The sequence below is a fragment of the Scardinius erythrophthalmus genome (assembly GCF_964197995.2).
Source record: "Scardinius erythrophthalmus genome assembly, chromosome: 15".
NCBI lineage: Eukaryota > Metazoa > Chordata > Actinopteri > Cypriniformes > Leuciscidae > Scardinius > Scardinius erythrophthalmus.
Window position 1 is genome coordinate 20,805,762 of NC_138235.1, and position 10,281 is coordinate 20,816,042.

Below are 10,281 nucleotides of genomic sequence, written 5' to 3' on the forward strand. Positions count from 1 at the left end.
CTATTTTAGATGCTTCACATTGTTCAGTTTATCAACAAGGAGGATCTGCCATTTGCAGTGGTTCCGCAAGAGTGGTTTAGCGAAGGGCATGTGCCATTGGCCCCCATTTAACCTCCGCAAAAAAGACAAGGGAACAATTTAGCCATCCGCTGCACACCTCCACACAGCACCTGGGAGAAACATCATTTTAAGTTCATGAAGGGAGCAGGTATATGGGTCTGACTTGTACATTTGATTTTCCTTTATTTCATCTGTGTAATTTATTTGTCTGTTCATTGTGGATAACGGACTCTTTCATTCATCATTATTATTATTATTATTATTATTATTATTATTATTATTATCAAATTTCTGTTTCCTCTTCCTCAGAACCAGGTTTCTTCCCAGTAATCCAGAATCCGCCAAGAGTTTGAGTACAAGTAAGTGATGTTATTTGTGAAGTTTTTTGTCTTGGAAACTATTGCTTCTATTTAAAGTCGGCATGAACCAGAAGTTACAAACGACTTTTCTCCAGTGTTGTGATGTATTTCCAAGTGAAAGGGAATATTGAATAGAGGAGCAGGGTTTTACTCTAGCTCTCCTCACCTCCATCTCTGCTCATAGCAGACTAATGGTTTGAGGGAAGTTGCCACGCCCTCACGCCATTGCACATGACTGGAAGAGAAGTTGTTTCGAGGGGGGAGGGAAGGGTAATGTATTTGATTAAAGATTATAAGGGTACATGAATAAAAAAAAATGAAGTCCACAGATGAATCATTTACATAAACACTACAATAGTACATATAAAAATACAAATTGTAAAAAAAATTTCATGCTGACTTTAAGATGATGAATCCTTTTATCATAATCTGTTTTTCACTAGGACACTTGATGGGATTCGCTGCAGCAGTTTCTGGATGAAAGGTGTTGAGGTGTGTTGTACATTCCATTAGCTTTGCACAGTTCAATTATTGTTTCGTTACTGAATATGCAATACTCTGCATTGAAATGAAAGATGTTATGTTTGCTCCCCCAGCTCATCAAGTACTAAGCTTTACACCCCCGGCAGCAAATTTACCCTGGCAGCATATGGGTGAAAACTCTGGAGATATGTAATACGTTGCGCTTAACTAAGTGTTACATTTAAGTCCAATTCATTAAATGTATGCACTAACTTCAAACATATTTTTACATGTCAATGATTGTCAATAGGAGGGAGAAAGTCATTGATCTATTGTTGGCCCTTGTACTCCAATGGCATCTCGTGTCAAGCATGAAGTTTTCAGCTGTGAAGGTATATTCTAGCCCTATGTTTTAATGTCCAGTGTTTTAACAGTATTGAAAATAGTGCCTTTAGTTGTTTTTTATTTTATTTTTTAAATGTAGAACCAGGCCCTGAGGGAAAGCAATGCACGAGCAGGTGAGAATTTGCACTGTTTCTTAAATTGTACTTTTTTGTGTGTGATGTAAGTCCAAAATTACCATATGCCTTTCATTTTGTAGCTTCGGATGACAGCGGCTTACTTCAAGAGCAGGTGAAGCAAGTTCAACAAACAATTTTGAAGATGTTTGCTTGCACTGGGCAATCAGGTACAACTTGCAAACAGCACTTGTGGTTGTTGGTTTAATTCCCACTGGGGCTACCTACATGTAGTAGATCTAGATATAAATGTCATAGTTTAGTAATTGAGGGACCAGGACTGACTATTTTATTCTGGGAAACCCTGTAGGTGCAGATCAGACCCTTATGCTGTGACGTCTTGCAGAATTTGGTGATGTTGTGTCTGTTGGAGTTATCCCTGTCAGGGGATCTGTTACTCCCCCTACACACCCAGGAAGATTTGCCGTGTCTTGACAACAGTTTGAAGCAGGATAAAAAGCTCCAGGAACAATTTGTAAGTTTGCTGATTATAACGCCATAGAGTAATCTAAAAAGTAAAATTTAAGATTGTATACTGCATATATTACAGTCTGAATCCTTAGCCTTTCACATTTTTTATTTATTTATGAGAAGCTTCAGAGAAATGTAATTTGTAACACTTTTTTGGATTTTCAGCTTGGTGTCGGGGATAAAGCATGTTTTAGAGACATGTTCCTGAAGATCATTGTTCAAAGTAAGTTGGATATATTTTTTATTATATTTAAGTAGATGTGTATGGCCTCAAGCAATTCAAATGAAATGATAGATCTGTATTTTCTAAATTAGCCATCAGGAAGAACCCGGCAACCCAGGATGCCACTGATGAAGCGGTCTAGGTTAACGTTTCGCGTTACCTGAAAGGAGCATCTGACCGTGAAGGCAGAAAAAGGCACCAGGCTGACTACTGACACCCCAGAATCACTGACAACTGGAATCCTTTCTTAATCTTGCAGTCAGTAACATCAAGACCCCTAAAGAAGTCAGAAGTGTCACGCTATACTCACTAACTGTGCAAAATACTTTTATTTTCTTTTTTCAAATATTAGTCCTTGTGCCACAGGTCAGCATTGCAGTTATACCGGTAATGGTCTATTCTACTCCAGAGCTTTACTATAAATTACTGCCACTTATCCTATTGTTAGAAATGGCTTGTAAATGTGATGTCATACTTTTATTTATTTTATTTGGTATGCTGCACATTATTTTCAAGTATTCTCTTTACTTGTCATAATGTTTACTGGTAATTTTTTTCACCCTAGAGCTGTCCTCTTTATATGAACAATTATTGTAAGAGTTGTAATTTGCTTGTAAGGCTGTTTTTTGTTGTTCTTTTTTACCAAAATTTAATTAGAAACCTGCATGTTAGTATATTTATTTATTTATTTTTCTGTTATGTTTCAGTGATCTGACACATCTTGTTTAAATGACAGTTACTGTACTTTGAAATGTGGAATAAAAATGCCAAGTGGATATTTGTCTGGTTTGAGCAATCATTATTCTTGATAAACTGCATGCTATAAATATTAAATATATATATATATATAGCCAGAATAAGCGGCGGCAGATCGCTGGAAAATAGCGCTTGCCTCCGGCGGGCCGCGGAAGGGTCGCCTTCAATATAAAGGCGGCGGAATAGTGGTTGGCCCGCGGGCCGGCCGCGGAACGAAGGCGGTAGGAAGGCGGCTGCCGCTTTTAAAAAGCGGCTGCCGCCGGCGGTGCACCGTCCAACGTGTTTGCGATGTCGCCATTCTGCCGCTTCTACTGCCGCCGGAGCACCGACGGTGGTCCGCCGACTCATTTCTATCTGGGTTGTAGGGGAAAAAGTCAATCCTTTTGATAGCACATTCACAGAGTCTTGTGTTAATATATTTTTTGAGATGTTAATTACCGTGCATTCTTCTTTTGGTTCCGAAGATTCCAACGTGGTTTTTGAAGAGCTTGACCGACCTCTCCCTCTTCTGGTTTTTTTCTTCTTCCTCCCTTCCATGTCGATTGTCGACCTCGAGCTGTTGAGTGTGGTTGGTCCTCCAAAAAATCCTAGGACATGTGTGTGGCATCAGATTCCTCTCCACTTGTACTTAAGTTGAAGGACACAAATCGTTGACGAAGTTGTGGTCTTGTAGTTTCTTTCCATTGGTAAACGTTGCCATCTTTGTAGTCTCTCTCATCCCTCTTGAATTTTTTCAGCTTATACTGTTTCAACTCCATAGTAAATTTTTCCAAGCTTTCTTTCAATTTATCTTCAAATGGGGTTGTTAGTATGTCATCTTTAACTTTTGATATTTCTTCTCTCAGTTCACATATTCTCTCCTGCACTTGTTCTCTTTCTTTTTTTGTTTTCTCGATAATTAACAAGATAAGATCAAGAGAACATTTATTGAGGATGGCCTCCCACTTCTCTCGGAAAGCAACATCCTCTATACCAAAAGAGGGAAATTTCTTGATGCGCAGACCCCTTGGAATGCGTCTTTCTCTCCAATAGTCCGACAAGGTGATGGTATGCCAATGTAATCGAATGTCTTTCTCAGATAGTCTCTTCAAATCAAAATATAAATGGTCCCGGTCTTTTACCTCATGTGGAGAAACTTCAACCAGAAGGGAGTCAGGTACCACAATGTGTTTGCCCTCCTCAGTGGAGTATGAAAAGGAATTTGCTTTTATATCAGTCATGTTTTGTGACACAATCAGTAATCACAAATTAAACAGGAACACTCACTTCTTCGAGTGGAGCAGCAAGCCAACGAAGGTCAACCTTGTAATGACCACAAACTATACAGACCCCGTCAGGCTATGGCAGACATGTCATTCAACCGAATGATGTAAGTCGATGTACCATCACAAGAGTCTTGGAAATATATTATGAAGGTTGAAAAGTTACCTAGTGCTGTTTTAAGCACATGAACCCTTTAGCTGCTATAATGGCTCTAGGTAAGGTTTGAACTCACAATCTAGATGTTGCTTTGCTGCGTTCTGATTTATAAGTACAGCACAGTGAACAATAGATTATCTTTCTTGGTAGCCCTTGAACACTCCAGTAATTTAAGATGGCCCCACAATGTTAGACAGGTCTTTCGCATTATGCCTGGGAATTCTTCTAATTGTTAACAGCAATGCAATCCTCAACCAATCATTCAAGTTAGACTTTGAAATATTTAAACTTCTTGGTAAATATCATTTTCCTTTAAATGGAAAGATGAGTTTTATTAGCTTGCGTTCAAAGCTAATCTCTGGGTCAAACCATTAGCCTTACAGAAAGACTGCCAAAGAATTAAGCATGTGAACTGCAAACAATAAATGTTTTGTGATTCATTTTACATTGATTTACAAATAAATACATCATAAATTGTTTTGTAGAGAAGATTATTTCCATAAATTAACTTTTTTTTAAGATGGGCTTAATGGTACAGGGCCACAAAACGCATGCAAACTATAGCCAACACAAGCTAACCTTGAATGAAAAAAAAATTAACATTTCTGTGGGCACAATGAAAATTACTATGATACTTACTCCACAGTATATTTAAGCTCCATGCACGTATTTGTAAACATATCTTACATTTTTAAAGGAAAAAAAATATTTTTTCACCATTACTCACTGTGCAACCATTTAAGCCCACCTTATGTTTCAATGAGGAATCCCTCTAATTGCAAACTTTGATAGATTTTCTGAAAGTGTTTAATGATAAAATTGTGCTTTTACCTTACTAACCTTTTAACCTTACCCTACTACCTTAATTTACAACTATATTTAGATAGGCCTACAAAATACACACATTCATTCAAATGAGATAGAGCCCATTTTGTCCTAAAGTCCTTAATGTATAACCGGGCATAATTCGGGAGCCAATCTGAGTTAAGGCTTGAGATTCCGGGCATGGAGAGGTCCCAGAGGGAGCCTACATTCTCCACAGTCCTGAGCCCCTGGGACCGTCTGGCTCCGAGACACCGCCACTTCCTGTACAGCTTTGACCGGGCAAAACTTGGGACCCAAGCCGAGTTGGGGCTCCAGAGTCCCGGTGTGTGGGCCCACTAGGAGGCCCCCCTAAGCCCAGAGTATGGAGCCCCAACTCGGCTTGGCTCCCGAGATACACCTGGTTAAACTTCCAGCTTGACTCTAGCTACAACTCCAGTAAAGCCGACTTAAGGCTCCAGACCACCGGCCACTAACACCTACTCATCCCACCCAGGACTCTAAACAAACATTAGCAAAAGTAATTTTTTAAACACTTCCCTGTCACTGAATAAATATATTGATGTTTTACTTCTTTAAAATCAATTAATTTTTATTTTTTGTGAATCAATGATGATGTGGGCTTATTTGGAACACATGCACGCTTAAATGGTGCCAAAGTAATAATTAAGCCCATGCCAGACTTCTGACTTTATTCCTTAATTACCTTAATTTTATATTCTAAAAATGTACATCAACTAATTAATACATGAGAAATAAATCTTGCATTTTAACAAATGATTTTTCTTATAAACTTTGTCAATATCTATGAATAAATCCTAGACTTAGATTTTGGTGGGCTTAATGGGAACACTTACCCTAATACTTTACTAGTTTAAGCATAGAACATTAAATGTTTTTTTCATTATTCCTTGATCATTCTTCTAATGGATGACGGCAATGTGGTGTTCAGACAATTTTTTAAGTTAGACATTGAATCTTTAACTTCCATAGCGTCTCTTGCTTCCTAAAACCATGCTCCAGGTGAGGCTCGAACTCACAACCTCGGCATTGCTCAGCTGCGTACTGCCTTATAAGTACCACGTGCTAACCGATTGCGCCACAGGAGCTTGTAAAACAGAGTCATATTCTTCTAATTGTTTACAGCTTTGCAGTGCTCAAACAATCTTTCTAGTAAGAATTTGAAATCTTTTGCTGCTATAATGCCTCAGGCTTTCTAAAACCATGCTCCAGGTGAGGCTCGAACTCAAAACCTCGGCATTGCTCAGCTGCATATAGGCTGCATAGCATTGCACACATTGCATATAGGCTACATAGAGCATTAAATGTTTTTTTTTTCCATTATTCTGTGATCATTCTTCTAATGGATGATGGCAATGTGATGTTCAGACAATATTTCAAGTTAGACATCGAATCTTTAACTTCCATAGAGTCTCTTGCTTTCTAAAACCATGCTCCAGGTGAGGCTCGAACTCAAAACCTCGGCATTGCTCAGCTGCATATAGGCTGCATAGCATTGCACACATTGCATATAGGCTACATAGAGCATTAAATGTTTTTTTTTTCCATTATTCTGTGATCATTCTTCTAATGGATGATGGCAATGTGATGTTCAGACAATATTTCAAGTTAGACATCGAATCTTTAACTTCCATAGAGTCTCTTGCTTTCTAAAACCATGCTACAGGTGAGGCTCGAACTCACAACCTCGGCATTGCTCAGCTGCGTACTGCCTTATAAGTACCGCGCGCTAACCGATTGCGCCACTGGAGCTTGTGCATTAGAGACATATTATCAGACCTCGGCATTATCAGACATCATGTGGGTAAGCAGAAGCAAAATGGTCCAATTTAAAGCTTGGCTGTTGAGCTTGATCACACAAGACCCTACCTGTAAGCCTCTCTTGCCGAATGATTAACACACATTCTACCTATTATGTACCTCAATTGAACATACCTATACAATGCAATGCTGGGCTATCCATTCGGCCTTGAACTCTCTTTTAATGAACAATGACATTGAAGTTATATTCAGGCCTTTTGCATTACTTTTTGAGAATTCTTCTAATTGTTTACAGCTTTGCAATGCTCAAACAATCTTTCTAGTAAGAATTTGAAATCTTTTGCTGCTATAACGTCTCAAGATTTCTAAAACCATGCTCCAGGTGAGGCTCGAATTCACAACCTCGGCATCGCTCTGCTGCGTACTGTCTTATAAGTACTGCACGCTGAACGATTGCGCCACTGGAGCTTCAAGAGAAGTTCATATACCACAATCCAAATGGGAATTATAGCCACTAGAGCTATTATCATGAGGGTGATTCTGTTTTAAAACCATCTTTCAAGTTAGCCCTTAAATACTTTCCTAGTTTAAGATATGGGTTACATAGAGCATTTTTTTTTTTTTTTTTTTGCATTATTATGTGATCATTCTTCTACTGGATGACGGCAATGTGATGTTCAGACAATCTTTTAAGTTAGACATTGAATCTTTAACTTCCATAGCGTCTCTTGCTTTCTAAAACCATGCTCCAGGTGAGGCTTGAACTCACAATCTCGGCATCGCTCTGCTGCGTACTGTCTTATAAGTACCGCGCGCTAACCGATTGCACCACTGAAGCTTCAAAAGATGAACATATACCAAAATAAATATGGGGATTATAGCCACTAGAGCTATAATCATGAGGGTGATTCAGTTTAAAAACCATCTTTCAAGTTAGCCCTTTAATACTTTCCTAGTTTAAGATATGGGCTACATAGAGTATTAAATGTTTTTTTTTTTTTTGCATTATTCCGTGATCATTCTTCTACTGGATGACGGCAATGTGATGTTCAGACAATTTTTTAAGTTAGACATTGAATCTTTAACTTCCATAGCGTCTCTTGCTTTCTAAAACCATGCTCCAGGTGAGGCCTGAACTCACAATCTCGGCATCGCTCTGCTGCGTACTGCCTTATAAGTACCGCGCGCTGACCGATTGCACCACTGGAGCTTCAAAAGATTAACATATACCAAAATAAATATGGGGATTATAGCCACTAGAGCTATAATCATGAGGGTGATTCAGTTTAAAAACCATCTTTCAAGTTAGCCCTTTAATACTTTCCTAGTTTAAGATATGGGCTACATAGAGTATTAAATGTTTTTTTTTTTTTTTTGCATTATTCCGTGATCATTCTTCTACTGGATGACGACAATGTGATGTTCAGACAATTTTTTAAGTTAGACATTGAATCTTTAACTTCCATAGAGTCTCTTGCTTTCTAAAACCATGCTCCAGGTGAGGCTCGAACTCACAACCTCGGCATTGCTCAGCTGCGTACTGCCTTATAAGTACCGCGCGCTAACCGATTGCGCCACTGGAGCTTGTGCATTAGAGACATATTATCAGACCTCGGCATTATCAGACATCATGTGGGTAAGCAGAAGCAAAATGGTCCAATTTAAAGCTTGGCTGTTGAGCTTGATCACACAAGACCCTACCTGTAAGCCTCTCTTGCCGAATGATTAACACACATTCTACCTATTATGTACCTCAATTGAACATACCTATACAATGCAATGCTGGGCTATCCATTCGGCCTTGAACTCTCTTTTAATGAACAATGACATTGAAGTTATATTCAGGCCTTTTGCATTACTTTTTGAGAATTCTTCTAATTGTTTACAGCTTTGCAATGCTCAAACAATCTTTCTAGTAAGAATTTGAAATCTTTTGCTGCTATAACGTCTCAAGATTTCTAAAACCATGCTCCAGGTGAGGCTCGAATTCACAACCTCGGCATCGCTCTGCTGCGTACTGTCTTATAAGTACTGCACGCTGAACGATTGCGCCACTGGAGCTTCAAGAGAAGATCATATACCACAATCCAAATGGGAATTATAGCCACTAGAGCTATTATCATGAGGGTGATTCTGTTTTAAAACCATCTTTCAAGTTAGCCCTTAAATACTTTCCTAGTTTAAGATATGGGTTACATAGAGCATTTTTTTTTTTTTTTTTTTGCATTATTATGTGATCATTCTTCTACTGGATGACGGCAATGTGATGTTCAGACAATCTTTTAAGTTAGACATTGAATCTTTAACTTCCATAGCGTCTCTTGCTTTCTAAAACCATGCTCCAGGTGAGGCTTGAACTCACAATCTCGGCATCGCTCTGCTGCGTACTGTCTTATAAGTACCGCGCGCTAACCGATTGCACCACTGAAGCTTCAAAAGATGAACATATACCAAAATAAATATGGGGATTATAGCCACTAGAGCTATAATCATGAGGGTGATTCAGTTTAAAAACCATCTTTCAAGTTAGCCCTTTAATACTTTCCTAGTTTAAGATATGGGCTACATAGAGTATTAAATGTTTTTTTTTTTTTTTGCATTATTCCGTGATCATTCTTCTACTGGATGACGGCAATGTGATGTTCAGACAATTTTTTAAGTTAGACATTGAATCTTTAACTTCCATAGCGTCTCTTGCTTTCTAAAACCATGCTCCAGGTGAGGCCTGAACTCACAATCTCGGCATCGCTCTGCTGCGTACTGCCTTATAAGTACCGCACGCTGACCGATTGCACCACTGGAGCTTCAAAAGATTAACATATACCAAAATAAATATGGGGATTATAGCCACTAGAGCTATAATCATGAGGGTGATTCAGTTTAAAAACCATCTTTCAAGTTAGCCCTTTAATACTTTCCTAGTTTAAGATATGGGCTACATAGAGTATTAAATGTTTTTTTTTTTTTTTTGCATTATTCCGTGATCATTCTTCTACTGGATGACGACAATGTGATGTTCAGACAATTTTTTAAGTTAGACATTGAATCTTTAACTTCCATAGCGTCTCTTGCTTCCTAAAACCATGCTCCAGATGAGGCTCGAACTCACAACCTCGGCATTGCTCAGCTGCGTACTGCCTTATAAGTACCGCGCGCTAACCGATTGCGCCACTGGAGCTTCAAAAGATGAACATATACCAAAATAAATATGGGGATTATAGCCACTAGAGCTATAATCATGAGGGTGATTCAGTTTAAAAACCATCTTTCAAGTTAGCCCTATAATACTTTCCTAGTTTAAGATATGGGCTATATAGAGCATTAAATGGTTTTTTTTTTTGCATTATTCCGTGATCATTCTTTTACTGGATGACGGCAATGTGATGTTCAGACAATATTTCAAGTTAGA

General features: G+C 38.5%; 1 protein-coding gene across 3 annotated transcripts; it reads left to right on the forward strand.

The window, feature by feature from the left end:
* The first annotated feature begins 391 nt into the window (after positions 1–391).
* Positions 392–2,868, forward strand: LOC308702957 (uncharacterized protein). Of its 3 annotated transcripts, none has more exons than XR_014031665.1 (9): positions 392–419; positions 863–911; positions 1,016–1,091; positions 1,192–1,273; positions 1,366–1,399; positions 1,483–1,569; positions 1,710–1,874; positions 2,036–2,093; positions 2,186–2,868. XR_014031665.1 is itself a non-coding variant. In XM_081386150.1 (9 exons), the coding sequence occupies exons 3-9, from the start codon at positions 1,069–1,071 to the stop codon at positions 2,233–2,235; spliced, it is 444 nt and encodes a 147-aa protein (XP_081242276.1). In that variant the 5' UTR covers positions 401–419; positions 863–911; positions 1,016–1,068; the 3' UTR covers positions 2,236–2,868. The 3 variants fall into 3 exon arrangements, 2 of the variants coding, with proteins under 2 accessions (XP_081242276.1, XP_081242275.1); XM_081386150.1 differs by having other exon boundaries at positions 401–419; positions 1,483–1,514; XM_081386149.1 differs by lacking the exons at positions 392–419; positions 863–911 and having other exon boundaries at positions 922–1,091; positions 1,483–1,514.
* Positions 2,869–10,281: the final 7,413 nt, after the last annotated feature.